Source organism: Ischnura elegans, chromosome 1 (genome assembly GCF_921293095.1).
Source record: "Ischnura elegans chromosome 1, ioIscEleg1.1, whole genome shotgun sequence".
Lineage (NCBI taxonomy): Eukaryota > Metazoa > Arthropoda > Insecta > Odonata > Coenagrionidae > Ischnura > Ischnura elegans.
This window is the reverse complement of record NC_060246.1, coordinates 69,951,437-69,971,961: the sequence shown is the minus strand read 5'-3', so window position 1 is coordinate 69,971,961 and position 20,525 is coordinate 69,951,437. Positions and strand designations below refer to the sequence as shown.

The 20,525-nt window shown below is 40.0% G+C and overlaps 1 protein-coding gene across 2 annotated transcripts in view; it reads left to right on the top strand.

Annotated features, from left to right (window-relative positions):
- LOC124162954 (puratrophin-1) overlaps window positions 1–20,525 on the top strand; it is a 1,076,650-nt gene that overhangs the window by 330,474 nt on the left and 725,651 nt on the right. For both annotated transcript variants that reach the window (XM_046539729.1, XM_046539737.1), the window contains exon 2: window positions 17,593–18,828. In XM_046539729.1, coding sequence (XP_046395685.1) covers window positions 17,593–18,828 — 1,236 coding nt within the window. The remainder of the gene's footprint in view (window positions 1–17,592; window positions 18,829–20,525) is intronic.

The following is a 20,525-nucleotide window of genomic DNA, read 5'->3' as shown; positions in this document are numbered from 1 at the left end:
GCGGTCTAAAATTCTAAATAAGACGTTTCCTATACAGTTTGTTTCATTTGATATAAGAGAAGACAATCCCAGCTGAGGACATTTCTAGTGTGTGATATTGATGTGAAATGAATTTTAAAGAAACGTGGTATTGGCTTAGCCTGCTATTTACGAAAGGTGTAAAATCAGCCTCACACCATTCTATGAGATAGAAGGATAGTTTATCTTGAAATGCCCTTCACAGAGCACGAAAGAGTTCACCAGAAAATGCAATGGAACAGGTACGTAAGGGAAACTTTTAACAGTTACCATTGCACCAACTTGATCCTCCTGTGGACCAGCAGCAAAATAAAAGTTCTTCATCATTTAATCTTCTGATAATAGGCTGAATGGCACCGTTCGCTATATCCTTAATGCGTAAATTTCATTAGCGATTATTCTCAGTGGAAATGGGCGTTACTAAATTTCTTTTCATTTCTACTCTTGCTCTCTTTGGCATTTAACGGTGAAGTGATAAATTCTCCAAATCGATGAATCATATTTTCTTCTGTATCATTCAATATTAGGACTTCATTTATTTTTTTGTCTCTCGAAAACGAAATAGTTTCCGCTGTAATCATTAAATCCTTGCACTTAACTGTAAGGGCCACTCCCATAGCAGTAATATTCTACGGCAAATAAACCCAACGTTGCGCATGGGTGAGCCTAAATATGAGCCTCTAAGATCCCTAATTCATTCTGGGCATATCCTTTACTCACCCCATGATTATTGGTAGGTTAAAAAAAAACTTTTAAGGATGCTGTTTCCAGTGGAGACGAAAAGATTTGTTTCCGAAATTGACTTGTTATGGGGAGCTAATGTGCTGTGAGGATGGGCGAGCAGGTGGATGGATCCTTCGCGGAGATGCTCCACCTTGCTCCTCTACTTCCTCTCCCATACCTTCCACCCGATAAAAATCCCCGTGCCCTCCTCTCCCTCTTCCCCGCACACCGCCGTGGTGCCCGAGTTGCCGCTGGCTACGCTCCGAAATCCTCGTTTTTTTCTCAACGTCTTCCTTTCGGGGCCCTGTAATTACACGTGGTTTGTCCCGCAGCAGAATCTCGAGCGATATTAATTCCCACTTTTTGCGAATCTTTAAGCACTGCCAACTCATCCCGTTTCATTTTTTCTCAATATTTTTTCGCCCTCTCCTTGCTTTCTCTTTATGGCCCATCCGGGCGAACTTTTCATCCTCTCTTGTTATCCTTCGCCCATCCGCCATATTGGCTCTCTTACCTAGTGCGCGATGCATGCTCTACCGAGTTCACGCTATTTTTTTCCTCGGACAACCTGAAGATTGAATAAGACTACATATCTGATAAATTTTCACTTGCCTAGAATGTATCCATCGATTTTCCCAATGGGCACACTTAAAGAGATAAGAAAAACTGTTTGAAGATTAGTCGTAAGTTTATTGCGTTCGTAGACACGTTTTTGACGTTCCCATAGCTGATTTTGCCATCAATACTTCGGCATGAAGCTATTTAAACCCCGGTTAGAAACCCAAGCGTGAAACTTACTCCCATTGCCGGGGAGAGTTTTAAGCTGTGTATTGTTCCGTGCTTTATCCGAGGAAAAGCCTTTTTTGTGAGATAATATTTCATGATCGCTTCGCTATAAACAAGTTGTTAAAGGCATATCGGGTTGAACGCAAAAAATAGAACGTGTAGTTAAGCCCCACTATCGATTCTTACTAGCCCAGCTTGAGCTTGGAAGATAAATGCTAATATCACCAACGATATCATATGACATTTTTCATTTCTATCTTAAAAAATATCGTCAGCCTTTTCCACAGTTTTTGATTCCGAATTATGCATTTGTGGTACATACTGATTAACATGCCAAGCCCATACTCCTGAAAATATCCACGCTATCTTAGTATGTAGCAGGTGTACATCACGAATTAATGGTAATTCTTATAATTTCGATACTCTTAAATCGTTTGCATCGAAAATAGAATCATATTGGCCCTTTTCGTAGGAATATCATTTCATGTGAAAGTTTTTTTTCTCAAGTGAACATGTTGCGAAATTTTAATAGCAGTATTTTAGGAGGCCCTGCCATTTAAATTATCATAATAAACTGTAGTTTTTCTTCATATTTGCTTGTTTCACTGTTTAATACTTATATTACATTGTTACTTACACACTTATGCCAAGAACGTCGTTGCACTTCATATTATTTTACAGCCTTGACCTGTATACGATATCGCTTGTACCTTTTTTTCCTCGATAATTCTTCTCACGGCCTTTGATGAATGCTTCGACACGCAGACGAGGCTGTAAAAGCCAATGTAGTTCAGATTATCCCTTGGGCCATTGCCCCACACTTATGCTTGTTGATGCGCAAACGAAATGATACCAAAGTTAAAAACCATACCCTACCTTATCTGACCGCGGGCATCTCAAAACTGGGCCCTCCATTAGCTCGTGCATTAGCCACGCTCTCCTTTCAATAAGTCATCCCTCCCGCCCCCACCCTTTCTCTCCCTCTACCCAGCCCTCGCCGCCGCCGCCGCCTCGGCCTTTTATGCGATATCCCACCCACTGAGCGCAGAGATTCGCGGATTCCAGGCGCGCTGGAGGGGGAAGGGAAGAGGAAGTTGAATGGTAATGGTTGGTGGGAATGGCCGGGAGAATTTCATACTCGCAGATACATGTGCGCGTGTGATATGCCGGCCGAGGGATGGGTTGGTGCGAATGAAGCCGGGCCGAGAAGAGAGAAAGCCACCTTGCGGGAGAAAGAGGGGACTCGGGGAGAGGAGGAGGAGAAGGCGGGGTTGCCAGGTGTGGGCTAAAATGAGGCAAACTGGAAAATTTTTAGATGTGGGTGGTCAAATAAAATAAGAGACGAGCAGCTACTCAGTTTAAACCTTGGTAAAGATGTGTACGTCATTAGATAAAGTTCAAAGGAGGACCCAATTTGGCAAATTTGGGATGCTGATAGCAATACAAAAAAATGTGAAAATTACCCATTCATTCAGGGGCATTAAAAATTTCTTCCTTGTTGAGGAAGTTGATAAAAAAAGTTGGTACAATCAAAGTAAAGGAAAAATCTTCGCTTTTTCCTTTATCTATACTAGCGAGATCGAAATGCATAATTTAATTCTGAAATCTAAAGTTATTGAAATATGACTCGAATAAGACTCGAACATCTTTTGCAGTCACAAAATCAGGGATCGGTTAATTATTGCCCTCGTTTTGCTACAAATGAAATGGTAATATTGGTATCCTTCAGTTATGGGTGAGTGAAAAAGAGAGGGGTAGGAGAGGATTAAATCCGAGTCGCTGGCTTCTTGGGAGGGTGTCTCTAATGGAGACAATATTGCGAATGGTTAGGGAAACAGAATGGATGGGAAAAAGATGTTGGCGGTGAAATTAAAACCATAAGTTCCGAGTTCCAACCATGTTAGATCCAAGCATTCTGCGGAGGTATCCGTGAAGGAAGTTAATTAAACTTCTTTTGTAAATTATAAAACGTTGCTAGTAAAAATTCTTTACTCACCTTTCAGGAGGATTGAATGAGTAGTACACATTCAAATTTAATGTTGAGCAATTTTACTTATTACTAACAGTATTATGATGCATAACCTCTCATGAATTATTTACACTCGGAGAAAAAAACGCCAAATACTTGGGTGTACAAATACTTCATCAAAGAGGAATAAATCAAAGAAGATTATTCTCTAAAAAACGGGAAAAGTTTGATTAAAATGTATATATTTCGCTTAAGATACTATTCTGCCATGAAGAGCTAATATTATTCACCATTTTATCAGGAATGCATTCATTGAATAAGTATATGGTCAAGGTGATAAAAAATAATAATGTTTTAAATAGGAATTTTGTATAAATATAAAATAATAATACGATGAGCTCATCAAAAGAATCGCAACTTCGGAATAAAATCGCTAGATACACTTTATAAGGAATTTTATTTCTGCTCTCAAAATGTATTTGGTTGTACGGAGTATGCATGGTATAGAGTATAGAAGCAGTGCGGATGAAAATAACATTTCTTAAGGAAAATTTTAAGCCTCGAAAAAAGGTATCTGGACAATAACGAGTGCGAATAATGGCCTCAAAACGGATTTTGGTCGTGGAAACGTGGTTGCGCAAAGAGTCGAGGCAATAAGTTAACGAGAAAAGGGAACAAAGGGAGAGGCATGGTAATGAAATTGTTAACATGTTAGAATGGAAACACGAATGAGATCGAAAGGGCTGGTAAGAGAAAAATAGGTAGAAAGGGAAGTATATAAAAATAAAATAACCAGGAATGGACCAGCTCGTTGAAGCCAAATTATGAGGCGGTGGGGATGGGGAGAGTTTCGGGAGAGAGCGAGTCGAGGGGTGGGGAGGGCTTTTGCCTTCAGATAGATGATCACGAACCAATTCTTTCGAAAATGAAGCCAATCAATCGTTCGATCTCCTCTCTCTCTCTCTCTCTCTCCTTCACGATCTTTGAATCTTTCCCTCCTTATTTCTCGTCCTTAGGTTCACTTCGCCAATCTACAACTGCCTCAGTCCTGGCAACAACCATCTACGGTCCTTGAACCTTCCTGACAATTGTTCTGAATCATTGTGATTGCATATTTGTTTATGCATTTTATTTGCGTATATCAAGACTCATTTATTAATTCTTAGTGAGTTGTTTTAGTCCCTCTGGAGATGACTTCAGATAATATTTGGATACTACTTATCTTATTTGAAAGTTTATTAAACGTAGTTAATTCTCAGTGAAGAAAAACTATAATTTCCGACGCGTTAGCCCAGTTGTTTGCTTGCAGTCCTTTTCATGAGGACCAAAACTCCCGGTGTAGCTCGTTAATTTTTGAAACTGAATAATTAATCCATCATCATATATATATCATTGTTATTATTCAAGCTGAAACATGGAAAACCTCTACTTTAAATCTGAATGTAGCAATAGATAATTTATATTTGTTTCTTTATCATTGTTAATTTGCATTTGAAATATTAATTTTCTCGAACTTAATGTTTTTAGTCTTTGTATATATCTGCTCAATTACCGAACATGTGGATACGTCATCATTAAGATGCATCCGTGTTAAGTTCAGTGACAGTCGTTAAGAGTATATATATTTAAATGTACATTTTCAGTTTCACTCTATAGTCATTATACCCGCTAGCGGTGATCCCTGTGCTTGTAATATGTTTTTCAGCCGCATGTGTCACAATTAGAGGTGATTAGTCTCAGATCCTACATATATGAGATTTTGCCCTCCATTTAAAGCCCACCAATGCAGGAATCCAGCCGATGGTTCGAAATCTATATTTCACTTTTGGTGCAAGATTTTGTCTGCATCGTATGCCCACGATATATTACCCTTGTGGGAAGCTGTCGAAAAGGCGCTTATACGTTACGATATGTACTGTGTTTGGTGTTGGGATATCAGTGTATCGTTAGAGATACATGTGTTGTCAAACGTTATGCTAACATATGAATATAATATGTGATAACTGTGATGTTAAGGTCTTTGTCATTACTTGGTGTTTGGTAGATTAATTCCCCGCAGTGAAATAAGTTCTTGCGCGTGAATTTGAGCCCGTTACTGGTCAGTTATCTCTTTAAGAGGGAGAAAAATCCTGCCGAAAGGCACTATTACCAAAAAATATTTATTCAGAATGTATCTTAAGAAATTTCTATCTTATCTACAATTTTTTTTTATTATAAAAATGATTTCACCTTTCTTTTCAAAGTTCATCTAGTGTAACATTAGTTTTTTCCCACTGTCTTTTATAATAAGTGAACAATATTGCATATTAATTTCAATAATCAGTTATCAGCTTTTTTAATCAATTTGCACTGCTGTGACCTCAAATGTTTTGCTTTGAAGCCTTCATTCGAAGTGAAAGGTGCACAAGATACGGTCGATGTAAAGTTATAAATTTAGAAACTTGCCATGGTGAAAAATTGAGATTCCTTGGGCGACATGGCAAGGTGACATGAGACGAAGCGGGATACACGAAAAACGTCATGTCAATTTTTTTCAAAACTTTTTTATTTCACTGGGGCTCAGAAACTTTCCATTTTTTCAGAGAATATCTTTGTTATTTAATCTGAGAATAATAACTCGCACTTGGATTGATTTCCTTGGTGCTAAATTGTTAACTGTAAGAATTTTACAACAGAGCATTTTTTTAGTCGTGTATTCGAATATTCTCTTGTCTCTTATATTTATGCCTGCATTCAGTATTTATTAAAGTAGAGATATCATTCTCTCCGTTACTTACAGTTCAAATTTATTCACAAGATTCATTACTATAGGATCAATAAGCCCCCGTTTTGGCTCATTATTAGTCTTATCAGTTTCATTCAGTCATCATATTCACTCCGTTCATAATTTGGGCAGTAATTTCCATCAGCGTTGCAGTGAAATATCATTCAAACCCTCTCGCAGTCACCAATTCATTATCATTGGGCGCGGCTATGAAGTTCCCCACTAAGTCATAGCATTCAGCCAAACAATTCTTAAAATACTGAACCGGTATCGATATTCCGAGTGTGATATTTCCGAGGAAATCATTTCTGAGCTCACCTCCGTTGAAATTGATATTTCCTTCGGATTTCCCGTGCGCGTCTTTTAGGTATCTTTTTCGCCCGAAGACTCTTTAAGACTTGAGCCGCCTCTTCACACGAGATCTCTTCCGCCACACTTGTAACGGCTCACGAAATCGGAGAATGAAACGCGTCGTAAAATCTGATGGCGATAAATTCGCGGAATGAGTGCCGGCCAATTTCTCTCTCTTTTCTCTCCTTTCATTCTTCCCTCACGCACGCACTCAATGTTTCCCCCTCCACTTCCTCTCCCTCTACCCCCTCCCCTTACTACTCTCCATCTCTCCATCCATCTCCATTTCATCCTCCTCCTCTCCCCCTCCCCTCTCCTCACGCATCGCATCGGCCGTCATCGTGGGCGTGGGTCTGTGAGGGGGGGGGGCACCCCGGAGAATGATGCATGATCTGCGAGACGTGCCCCGATAAGGTTGAAGACGGCGGCGGCGTCTCGTCGCTTAAGTGCGGTCGCGGCAGGCCCTCGCAGGTCGGGAGGGAGAGAGGCATTGGGTGGGTAGATGCTAGGTTCGGCTCCCGCTTCTCGCAGTGGTCCAGAATGCTAAGAAGTGCGGCACGGTAACGGTCTTTGTTTTACCATAAAGAGTGAATTGACATTCAGTTTTTAAAATTAAATTTTTAAGGATAAGGAGAGAATTGCTTTTTTGGTTCCAGCTCACAGAGCTCAAACAGGAGTAATAACAGTGACGACGTATCATGTTTAAGCATATAGCTTCCATAATAGAACCTTTTTTTAGCTGCGCACTAGAAATACTACACCGGCAGTCTATCGTTCATTCACTTTCCAACTGGTCTGTGCTGACTATAGGATATTATCAGGGAACTGTTATATTATTGAGGGAAGTTATAGAGATTTTCCTTATTAATAAAGTTGTGTGATTCTTATATTTAAAGTTGCTAATTCCCACGAGGTATCACGAAGTCCATTGACTTTCGAAGTTCTTAGGGATTTAGATAAGGTGAGCGTGGTTGCCTTTTGGTAAGAGACCCCCGATTCAAATCCCAGATGATGTCCAAAAACATACATATGCACTTTTAGGGTGAGGTGGCCCAGGAAAGAAATTGCCATCCTCCCTCCTTCCTCAACCCTAAGTAGATGAATTTCAATGGCTTCGTTAACTTAGTCCGGGATGAGATCTGCTGTAATTGCCAAACCATGGGGTTTAAACACATAAATGCGTGTTGCGCTAAGGGGCCATTTTAAGGGGAAAAATAAGGAGCCGGACGCAATTAGCCCTTTTTAATGGGGTAACGACTATTGAGATATTCTACCAATTAAAGTGGATTTCCCTGGAGTACTTAAAAATCATTTTGGCAGACTCTTTTCTCTCATTAACTTCCCTCTTCAATAGAAAATAAGGCTTACTCCTTTTCATTCTACCTACAAACTAGTTTTATGTTTTAAGCATGTTATAAGGGTAACATTGATCTTGAATTTAACTATAATTTCAATGATAATGGACCCAATCCATGTTTTTCATCCCAGTTCCTTTTTGTTTCGTAAGAGATCAAAGGATGTCCATGAATCTCTCTATCCCATCTATAGCTGCAACAAAGTGTTCATTTTCGTGAGTTTTGTCGGACTCGATTTGATATCTCAATTGCTCTCACCATTCCGAGGCTATTTGTGTGGCCTTGGCATCTGAATCACGATATTGATTTCTGGATAAAAGAGTTCTCGAAAAGGGGTCGGACGCAATGCTTGGTTGCGTATTACATGATGATTTATCCGTTGTCAGCGCATTAATTAGATGGCAAAATTGAGAAATTAGGGTGGAACTCATATTGATTTGTATCCCTGGACGTGAATCTGATTAAGTAAGAATTTTCCTCTTGGCATTTGTCTTTGAATTTTTTTAAGATACTTGGCGGAGGAAACTTTAAAATCTGCATAATTCTTCAAATAATATATCCCTTTTCAGCTATTAGCTCGGGAAGCATTTTATTACGTCACTACATAAGTTTTTTTTCTTCACAGTGAAGTTTTCTTTGATGTATATTATCATGAAACACGATGCCTGTAGTAAACTTGCAAATTTTGTAAATATAATTGCTCACATTCACATGGTAAATTTTACAAGATATAAAATCGATCGATTTCAAATAACCCAATCAAATGGCCATACCTGATACAGAGAGTACTTTGAAAATTTGTTTACGCTCACAGTTTTGGAGAATAGAAAGTGCTTTTTTATTTGCAATCATTTAAGTTTCCAAATATATTAGTGCACAGGAAAATCAATGTATTCAAAATGATTGATATGAAGACGTTCAGCGTTTTTCTGATTCCATTAAAAGGAAAAGAAACTCCTGCCCACAACATGACTTTGATGAAAGATTTCCGGGGTCGATATTGACTTAAGATCCGTAAATCGTAATCAAACCCAGGTAGGAGTACCATGCTTTTCATAGTACCGTATTTATGGTACAAGAGAAGCCGGTACTTATAAAATAATTTTATGAGTGCAGAAAATCGTTCTTATTTATAGTCCCTTATTGCCAGTGTTGGGCATAGGTTCGCGACTCAAGTTTCAATCTGAAAGTTACTCAAATCATTCTTGCTGAATTGATGATCTCAAGTGGTTCTCAGTTATGCTTGCACACGTCTCCGCCAGCTTTGACGAACGTTCATACGTACTCTCTAGAAATTGAGCCCGAGTGTCCGGGTAATACCATCCCTTTTCCCAACGATTCATTGAGTCCCCTGCGGGAAAATCTGGTGTAAAAAGAAAAAAACCGTACTGTTCAGTGTCCAGAGCGCGTATTGGATGTCGTAAATCAGCCTCGTGGAATTCCATAATCAACCCCTTCGTGTTTACTCCACGTTTACAGCTCTTCGGGGCTGAAAATATTTTTGCGCACGAGGAAAAGAAACGCACGAAACGAAAGGGAAAATGAATATAATGGAGAGGACGTTTAAGCAAACTCTATTCGTGAGTGAGCTCTCTCTCTCTCCCCGGCTCTCGGTTCGCTCTTTGAGCAGTTGCGTCCGTTCTCTTTCCGCGTCCCTTGCCGAGCTTAATTTATCGCCGCACTCTTCGCTTGCCAACCCTTTCGCTCTCGATTGTTCTCTCCCCATGCGTCCGATCGTTACCCACCTAGCGGCCGTTTTTCTTATTAGCAAAAGTGCAATCCACGGGGTATTGGTAAGCACTTAACACCAGTGATATTTTACGGCGTCGAAAATGAAAGTTTTTACTCGTGAGCAATAGGATGATTACCCAAGAGCGACCTTCCGGAGAAGCATGGGCTTCGGAAAACTATCGGACATTATTTCAAAATTATAAACGGCGTTTTCCATTTCGTAATATTTCTTCGTGAATTAATGATCTTTGCGTTCAAACCCTGGGCGTGGGCAGATACACGCATTTTCCGTGGATGTCAAATAGGTTGGATTAGTAAATTCTTACTGAATATCCATTTCATAGGAGCGATAAATGTGGGTGGTTTCATCTGTATCCTCAGTTTCTTAGTAAATAAACGATCATTCATGCAATGCCTATGATTTTGAGTACAGAGATTGATTTGCTCAAACTTGTAAGCAATTACTAGTCGGAGAGAAAATATATTTCCGGATAGGATGGCAGCGTCCCACAGTTAACGTGCATTTTATGGTACAGCTTCCTGTATTGTACGAAACTGCTTCAGAACATCCTTCCATTAATCTTTTTGTCTTCCTAAATAGGTAGGCTTCAAACTATCATCATTTATTCAAGCGCAATAAAGCCATACGTGGGCCAACGAAGTGTGTTTGTTAAATTTAATTCTAGAAAATATCATCAGCTAATATTTTTATGCTTACCTTTTGACTTGCACCAAAGAAGAATAAAAAAATGAAACGCTTTTTTATTTATCAAAATTATTTAAAGGCAGTCATACAAACAATAAACGTTGAATGTTAGTCATTCCTTCATTCAGTCTGTAATTTGAATAAAGAAACGGCTGAAACGACAAAAGGAACTAGGAATAAGATAGCTTGGTGACTAAGTGAGTAACTTAATAGCCGTAACATGAAAACCGTGTTACCGAAGTATAAAATCAATATTTATATGAGATAAGAATAGGAATCATAAAGCCATAGAAATCAGCATTTGATTATTTATGCAAAGCATGGGTATGTCCTGTATATTTTGGAGGATTCAGTGAAAATCACTGAAAACTCGCCTGGGATGAGAGGTTCGTTGAGATCTAGCCTGGACTAGCTTAAATATTCAAGTTGGGGTATCCAACGTGAAGGTCAAAGTTGTTCAGTAGAATTTCTCCTCTTCAGCCGAAGCGCAAAGGAGCCAAAACTGTGGAGAAAGATTAAAAGATTGCTGGGAGGAATGCCTGAAGCGGTCCCATCAGGATTAAAGTATGACGCTACCTTCTTCTCATATGAATCCCTTCAACATGCATGCCATCGCGAGACATTGACGCGGGTATAGAGTGACGATGAAGAGGCCTATTCATCGCTGCTGCGCTATTTTTCACGCTCATTAAAAACCTAGGTAAAATAAATTCTGAGATTAAAAATTGGGCAAAAAGAAAAAAATCCGACCGCTCGGAAGGTCAGTGCAGAAAGAAGGAAAAAGTATGAGAGGAAATGCAGGATGGACATGGGATGGGTAAATGGTGCTACAGGACAGTCTCGACGGTGGAATTTTAGGATGAGGATAGGATGTAAAAGAAGAGGAGATCGATCGACTTAAGAGGATGACCTGGAAAGATATGGAGACGTGAATGGAACACTTTTCGACCGCCTTAGGGTGGGCTCTACATACACAAAAGTACCTTTGAGACACATGCCCCGCGGATTCCCGCGTGTATGCGAGCTCTTCTCGACGTTATCACTCAAAACTCTCCCTATTGTGAGTAGGAAAACATGCGTCTCTTAAGATTGTGAGCGATGTAAAATGGCTTGAGTATTTATTGCTGTCAAACATTCTGCGAAATATGCCGTAGAATCATAATCGATTTCCTTGGGAATTATCTTAAAGACACGACGGATATGCATGAAAAAATCCCATTAAAATCCAACGAATAAATTATTTTCCCAAAGGTAAAAGTATGGGCCTTTTGAAATGATTATCAAGACTACTTTCAACTTTTTGGCCATCTTCCTGTTTCCAAAACTTTATTCGTCCGTGGTTAGAGTTTTGGATAATGTTTTAGAAATATTATATACCTAATATCAAGGAAGAAGAAAAGAGTACTGCATTTGTTGAAAGCATGAGCACTATTGTAGCACATTACTGGGGCACCCAGGATAGGCAATAATTTTGTCAGACACTCAGTTCAGTCGATATCCACACGAGGCAAGGGAAGCAGATTAGGGCATCAATATCTCAATTGAAACGTTTCATCTTAGTTATAAGGCGACTAAGAAATAGAAAAATAAATCGAAAGATTCTTGCATACTAGCGAGAAAGAAAAAGATGCTGGGGAACGTGAAAGTGATGATTTTGTGCGGCTTGGCCGATAGAAGCGAGCGCAAGCCAGACGCCATGGTGATGAATAATGGACTGGCCATCAAATGCTTGCCTCGACTTTAAGAGGGAGATTGGGAGGGGGGGGGGAGAAAGGGGGAGAAGTAAACAAATCTTTTATTTGGCGAACAAAATTGCGGTAAGCAGGCTTGGATCTGAGATGAGGAAGGAGGGAGGGTGAAAGGCGCAGGCTGAGGAGAGGAGGATTGTCGGGGCAGGATGATGGAGAGCTGGAGAGGGTGGAGCCACTCATTGGAATGAGTTATTCAAACGCGGTCTCTTTGTTGCACAAATGTCTCCTGCCTCTCCGTGAGCGAGAACTTCAAAGGGAACCTCACCGGGAGAGCGAAGTATATTAAACTATTCGACCTTGAAATACAAAACGCTACATCTTTCGAAGTAAATGCTAATTTCATCGGCTTTGTAAGCTATTTCGCGCGTGAATTTATTTTTGAAATCGTTGTTTGTCTCTCCGAGACGTGATTTGCCGTGAACCCAATGCAAATAAGGAGCCACGATTGTGCTACTTTTCAATGAGCTCTATGATCATGTACTAGCCGTATATCTGGGGGAATATTTCACAATTGCGTCGCACCACGTAACGACAGAATTCATGGACTGCTAGTTTCTGGTGAGATGTTAAGGATCCGATTCATTATAACTTAAAGTGATCTTGCAAGTCCCACGGAAAATTTTTCTGATTCCCTTTTCTGATACAATGCAATGCATATTGAATCTCTTCATGTTAATTTTCATTAGTTATTCACTGATTTGTTGCATTTTACTTCTGTTGCAGTGCATTTTTCATGAGAAATTGCAAGATCTCTTTCATTTGTGACAGAATACATATTTTACCTCACTTCCAATCACAATAGAATTTTATTTTTTATTTATGCATCGCGTATCAAAAGTTATGGTGCAGTTCTTGCCTTTTAAAAGTCGAGTCATATTTTAACGCTCGAAGATGTGCAAAAACATTGCCATCACTGGTGGAATCCCTGTAGTAAAGGTAAAATACATGCAAAAAATATACCACTAATAAATAAATATATATAAGTGCCAATAATGGTAAAAATAATGAACTTTCTTTCCTAACCTTGCCTATTAACGAATCGTATTCTTTTGTGCCAGGGTGATTAAAACAGGGGATTCATGCAACTTCGTTACTGCAATCGAGCAGAAGAAACTGTATTTGGTGATTGGAAAACTGTGCTGCAACGGAATAAAAATGTATGAAATCAGTAAATCCCTTATAATAATTAATTCAAACATATAGGTATGCATTGAATTGTATCGGAAATAGAAAATCATTAAGAATTCCATGAATTCTCTATGTTCCTTATTAATGGCAGCTTCTTCGTCTGGAGTTTGTTTCCCAGGCTCATATTTCTAATTTATATTCCACGACTCAGCTCATTTGAAATGAGAGAAGCTAATAATTCACCGTCACAGAACTTTAGGTCGGCAATCCATAAAACGTACCTTGTTACATTAAGAAAGATTATGACTAATTAAATTTTTTATTAATGTGACACCTGCCACTTGATTTCTCAAGAACTTCCTGTACATAGCATTGCATTAAAAGATGATCTCCAATTACTTAATATCAGAATGCTTTCTGAGGTAAAGATAAAAGAAATTCATGGCAGAAATACAATACAATTTGAAGATGAATTTTGGAGAATGTAAATTTATTACCTGATGCTTTGAGAGGAATTAAGTTCATACGTTCATATATAGAATATAAACGTATATTTTCAAATCTTCATGATTGTGAACTAGAAATACACTAAATAATTGGCATGCAAATTCCAATTAAAAAACGGAATCTAGGAGTTTTAATTCGGACTTATTAGCAGAAAATGTCATTTACGTACTAACTGCGAAGTGGATTAGAGAAATCAAGCGGTGTATAAATTGGACGAAATATAGCTTGCAGTGGGGATTAAGTCATCCACTGAAAGTATGCATTTCCTACGCAATTTATAAGAGAAATAGTTCTCATTTAATTCATTTTCATGCATGATAAATGACATAATAATCCAGAAATTGAACTATGATGATAAACTATGGAGCACCTTGTAAGGGGTATGATACCCCACAATATCTAAAATGGGGATTCTGAGGATCAAAAATCCACGACATTTTAACTGTATCCAAAAGCTTTGGTTTGCAGCCGTGTTACATTAACAATCAATTTGGATCCACGAAGAAAGTCCATGTTTACCACGATTAAGTATCCCCGTTCTTCATATCAATCCGATTCCAAATTGTTTTGCAGGCGTAAAACTTCTACACTTCAACCGTTTAGGCCTGAATTATAAAATCTGATGAAAAAGCTCTTAATCGTGAAGAATCGCGCCAAAAGAATCAAAAAATGCTGATAGACTCGTAAAAGGGGTCGAGGCCGGAAAAAATTCGATCGAAAAAAAGGGAAATAACCTGTAGGACGGGGACGAAGAACTGGATGGGGAATGGCTAATTCACGACAAGTGGGAAGAACGTGCCATAGAATAAAAAAAAGAAGTTAAGGAAGGATGGATACAGACGGTGGGACGATAATTGAGCAACGTGAGGAGCAAGGTGGTAGTGGAGACCTCCGGCGCGCGGTGGCGACAAGGGAGTTCGTGGGCACGACAAGGGCTGACTGCTTTTTTGTCCATTTCATCGAATCTTCTCCGCGGCGTAGTAATGCAATTGAGCAGTTTGGATACTCCAGGAATGACTACAGAGACTGACTCTACTGCAGTGGTTGATTGCAATAAAACCCGTGTTATGCGAGTTCCAAAATTACCAGCGGATAATCACCGCGCTGCTACGATGGTAACCCACGTAAAGCATTCAAAGAATGTCTAGCTTGGATTTCGTTGCTTCTTTTATTCATCTTTTCTTGTTACAATTCATTAAGTTAATGGCTATTATAATTACTGAAACTAAATAAAATTAAGGTGAGTAGTAAAATTAAAGTTCGAGGCATAGGAGAAAATCTCATACATTCCGTATGTGCTTGAAAATTTTTAAATGAATATTTCTGTGTTACTTGAGTATTAAAATTGATTTACTTTTCCCCGTAGAGAAACTTGGTATCTTGGTGTAAAGAGTATCTGGCGGATGATCTATAGGTCCCGGATGAAGCCTTCTGCACCGTCAGTGAAAAGTCTACGAGGGGGAGGGGACCAAATGCGTCATCCCAGAATATGTAAAATTCTTATTCCCATAGCATTATCGGGTGTGAGATCCTCCCATCAAAGCCAAAATTTGGGCTGAAACTTTTAAAACTTGACTGATACGCATAGAGGGAGACCATGCCTTCATGAATGAAAGAGGCTTGAAAAAATTTCTAAATGTGAAGTAGAAGTGTTTTCAGTCTCTTTGATTCTTTATTACTGCCCATATCTCAGTTTTTAAAGAAAGTAGGCTAAGCTTGAATTTATATACAAGGACATATCTTTCAGTATTTCTACCTGCATTTTTTAATTATAAAGTCTCTCGCATGATGATGCTGCAATATCATGCAAAATGCTGAAATTATACGTGGAAATATCATAAAGTGGGCAATTCATTCTATATTTGCAACAGAATAATGTTAATTGTCGGTGCAATTCGTTAATTTTTGCTCAGCCTCGTCATTTAAAGATTCATTTGTTTCATCAAATCCGAAATGCAGTTCATTGCAGTTCAAAATCAGATTCAAAATTTGCTCAGTGGTACAAAATATATAAACGGTAATAAGAACCTCCCATTTGCTATTGAAGCAAGAAGCAAAAAGAGAGCTCTATCCTCAATCCATGTGCTCAGTTGGTGAGCCATCTGCTCAATTAAAGTTCAAGCAGAAATCTTCTTTCCATGAATCGGGCCAATTTCCTTAAAGCAAATCAATCGAAACGAAAACCTCAAGAAAAAACTGGGAAGCAAGGTAAACTCGAGTCATGCAATGCAATATGCATCTGTCTCCTTCAGTTGCCAAAATGCAGCATTTTGACATCTTAATACAAACTATCACCAACCAGTTTTGAGAATAATTGTTAAAAAAACACGGTGCTAACCGCAAAAAAATTTGAAACCATTGGCATCATGAAAATAAGATCCATCGCAGCTTCCAACGCTTACTGATATGATTTCCCATTCGATACACCGGGTGATCATCAAACAGATGTTCTAAGGATCACAGTTGCTCCAGGTCTGGGAAGTATTTTGTAAATAACCGGAATTATATGCATAAAAGGTGTGATCATAGGCGTAAAATGTATTCATTTTGATTTTTAGGTATTTATTCCATCATGAAATAAATGACAAATATTTTGGGGACACCTGCGAACAAAGTGGAGGTAAACTCTGTTCTCAGTCCAACAGGTGAAACAAAGTGCAAAAATTTTCTTTGAGTAATAATCGTCTTCCCCATCGTAGCTCGATAAATTTGACGTATTTAAACAATTTTTTATTATTATCCAATCAATTTGATGTGACAACTTCTCCTTTTTGTCTACGGTTATCATAAGCAACTTATACTCGTGCCTAATTTTATTTGTGTTGAAAATAATTTATTGCAAATAAATTGTCTGTATTAAATCTTATTTGCTGAAGAGTATGCTAGTTTTTCCTGACAAAATGTTGAACTAGAGATAGTTAAATTTTACACGACCTCCTTTGTGTGATTCTCTAAACTTTTGATGATACTACTGGTGTTGACTACTGCAACAGTCATGTTATAAACTATATGGCCAAATGTAAATTAGAAAAATCATTGAAAATTATATTTTATCATTTAGTGGAATAATTTGAATATATTGTAGTCGTATTTTGCTAACAGGCGATCTCATAGGAACTCTCTCATTGTCGGAAAGTAACCATTGATATTTTTTAATGACAATAGCCCTTTACTAAGTTAACATCAATGAAATATTTTCAAGGAGCTCTGCGAGTACTCCGAAACCCTAAAATCAGTTAACATTGCTATTTTCTATGTAATGTGAATGAAAATTTAATCTTTTTCAATATACTCAATTCCTAAACCATAGATACACAATAGAATTTATTAAAGGATCCAATTTAAAATTTGACTGCTGGCTTCAAATTAATGAAAAATATACACCTAGTTTTGCATAAAGGCTTAATGCATCAATTAAATATCCACATTGTAATTTAATTTTATAATTTCTAGATGATTCGGTAACACATTGGCATTAATCATTGTAATCAGTAATTACGTAGTTTAATATTTAACGTTTCAGTTTATTTAAAACTATCATCATGGCTTAGCTTTGCACATATTTATTGATATTGATTTATTATATTTGTCACTTTTTTGAATCATATACTTTTGACATATACTCCAAGAATTATTTCATCATTAAAAATAGCAATATTTTACCAATTACTAAGGATGTAATTCTGCTGGCGATATGGGTGATAATATTTCTAAAAGATGTTTATGATATTTAGGCAAAAAGAGAAATTAAATGAAACTATAGTTTGATGTCGTTACTAAAGGAAACACTTTTCTTCCTTCAGGTGAACTCCGATCGTCCAGTATCCAAGGACCACCTCTCGAACCAACAAGCAATCGGCCCGCCTCCACCGTCACCAGGGCACGCTGCCCTTTTCGACCAGGATGACGAAGTAACACCAACTCACGGTCGTGGTTCTCGAGGCACATCGTTACCCGAGGGAAGAGAACGCCTCCGACAGCCTAGGAAGTACAAGCCCGGAGGTGGAGGAGATCCTTGTCCGCAGGAAGATAGACCAGTTGGAGCCGCGGTCACCAGAAGAGGGAGCAGCCCTCGGAAAAGAAAAGCACCCCCGCCACCAAGGCCACCCCCTCCGGATCTCAGCCGCCTTTCGTGTCAGCAAGGCGGCACATCTAGTGGCTCCGTACCAAATCACGGCCATCAGACCTCAGAACACAGTGGCCCTGCGCCGGTCCATCACTATCCCTCTTCGTCATTGAGGGAGATCTCAACCGTCCAGGAGGAGGTGGAGGAGGATTACCTCCGTTGTGGTAGTTCTCACGGCGGTGAAGACATTTTGGAAAGTCAATTTTTCGAAACAAGACATTCTGAGCCAATACAAAGTCCAATACCATTCCCCGAACCACCCCTTCTTACCATCCACTCTCCATCAGGAGAGAGTCATGATGACGGAGACCCCGTAGACTCGGAATATATTGTATTCAAGATGGGCAACAGCATAGGCAGAGCCAGTAGCGTCTACGGGTCATCGACACTGGATCTGGACGAAGTGAGCGTCTGCGAGGAAGCTGTCTCCACGGCAACCGCCGTTGATGATAGGGATACTTCGACCGCGACAGATCCTAGGACGATCCTCGAAGATGATGACGGCGACACGATCTCTAGAACAGCGGCGGTGGCCTCACCGCCACCGGACTCGGGTCGTGGTGGCAGTGTCGGCACGGAGGTTTTAGATTCTCGGACGGAGGGCGGTACATCCCTATCCTCGGTATTAGATGGACAAGTGTCATCCGTCGGTTTGCAGCCAAAGAGTCATTCTTTGCTTACACCACCGTGCCAGGCGGCTCCTTCCACGGCAGCTGCGCCTTCGGGTTCTCGACGGAAGGACGACGGCACAAATTCGACCAACAACCCGAAATTCTTCCCAAACGGAGCAGTTTCACTGGCGTCCCTGGACTCTATCTCGTCCATAGTGAGTGAAGAAGTGGACGAGTACGATGACCTAACGGCGCCCCAGAAGTGCGCCACCCCGTGTCCTAGCGCCCTCTGCCTGTCAGAGGTGAGTACTCGTTTTATTATTGGCATGAGCAGGTTATCGTTAAATGCCTGCAAATTGCTGAGTTCTATGAGTTTACCGAAATTTAAGGAAACACGTCATAAGTATAAATATGCAATTTAAACTGAAAGTATCGTTTCGTCGTTGTTAGACTTAACATCAGGATATTATGCACAAGTGCGTACTTGGATGATGTATTTTATAAAATGAGTTATGCCACATTCCAAGCTAACAGCGCCTAATAGCGTGGTAAACCAGTGGCTATAAATAGTGATTCATTCGATTTAGCAATCTTTTTTCAACGTTTAACGTTAGTAATGCACATTATTTCAGGTAAAGGTCTGTCCTTGTTGAAAAACATTGAATTCGGCGTTTAATGGTTCAAAAGTAGTTAGTATCTATAGATTATATTGTGATTTGCTTTTACTATCTAAAAGAAAATATCATAGCTTTAAAAGATAGTGGCTACCTTTCTATTTATAACGGAACCCTTTTGTCTATCATAGCTATGTTATAGCTATCAAAAATATAGATAAGAGTCGCAGTTATCGTACTATCAAAAACATAAGTCAATCCCGTCTTCATGAATACATGCCGCCGTGATGATTCCATGCTGCCCACACACACTTTTCCATCTTGTCTAAATTTTCCTCTCCCGCGATTGCGGCACCGTCACTGAATTCACGCGTGTGTGTCGGCTCCTCTTTCACGAATGACTCGACGACGGGATGGCGGTGGGAGAGTTAGTAGCGCTGGAGAGCGCCTTTGAGGAGAGGGTTCTGTCGTTTCTGTACTTCTTTTATTAAAGACCCCGCACGAGTTTGCCGCCTCCCGCGGAGAGCGAGAACAAAAGGGGAAACGAACGGCGAGAATGCAAAGGAGTCGCCGAGCCGAGATGGAGGGACGGGCGAGAAAAGGAGAGCCGCAGGTCGGACAAGAGGGAGAGTACGAAATTGCAGCAGCGGTATGGCAGCAAGCGACAGGAAACTTGAACGCGCGGGAGACTTTAATGCCCGGGAGCGACACTCAGCGGTTCACCTTCGAGTCGCCGGGGGGTTCGCGGAGGTGTTATAGGAGGGTATATTCTCGGAGGAGGAGAGTCATATAGCACGTAGGAAAGATAGGGATACCTCCCGTGTCGTGGACTTTTTCCGCACCCCGTGCTCGGTACATATTTGGCCTTTCCTTCACCCTTTTAATTTTCCCGTGATATATCTTGGGTTGATGTAGGGCCTGTGCTCACGAGACATCCATGCATCCATTGTCAACTGTTTTCATGGCAGAAGTGGGACGGTATAAGAGAGGGAGGCATGGAAAAGAACGAAAAGTTTGACCTGAGGCTTAGCGCGAATCACGACTAGAGCGTGTCCGTGGCGGCTGCGACAGTACTCACAACTCTGTTTTGCCTTTCCTTCAATGCTCCCCCGACCGGGTTCCGTGGGCGCTCCCAGCGAATATACATCCTCTTATCCTCCCCTCTGTTTTCTCCCCCGCCGGGAAACAAGAGACGATAACACGACGCGCCAGTTAAGAGGCGCGGGGAATGAGAGGCAATAACAATGCACGATTAAATGGGTGGACGAGTTTGGTTGCGAGGTGCTCGGGAGCGCGGTTTGGGGATGGACCTCACGGGGATCTTCGTTGGCGGCGATGGCTGACGGCCATTGTGCATTAGGAGATGCATTACGCTAGTGAAACCC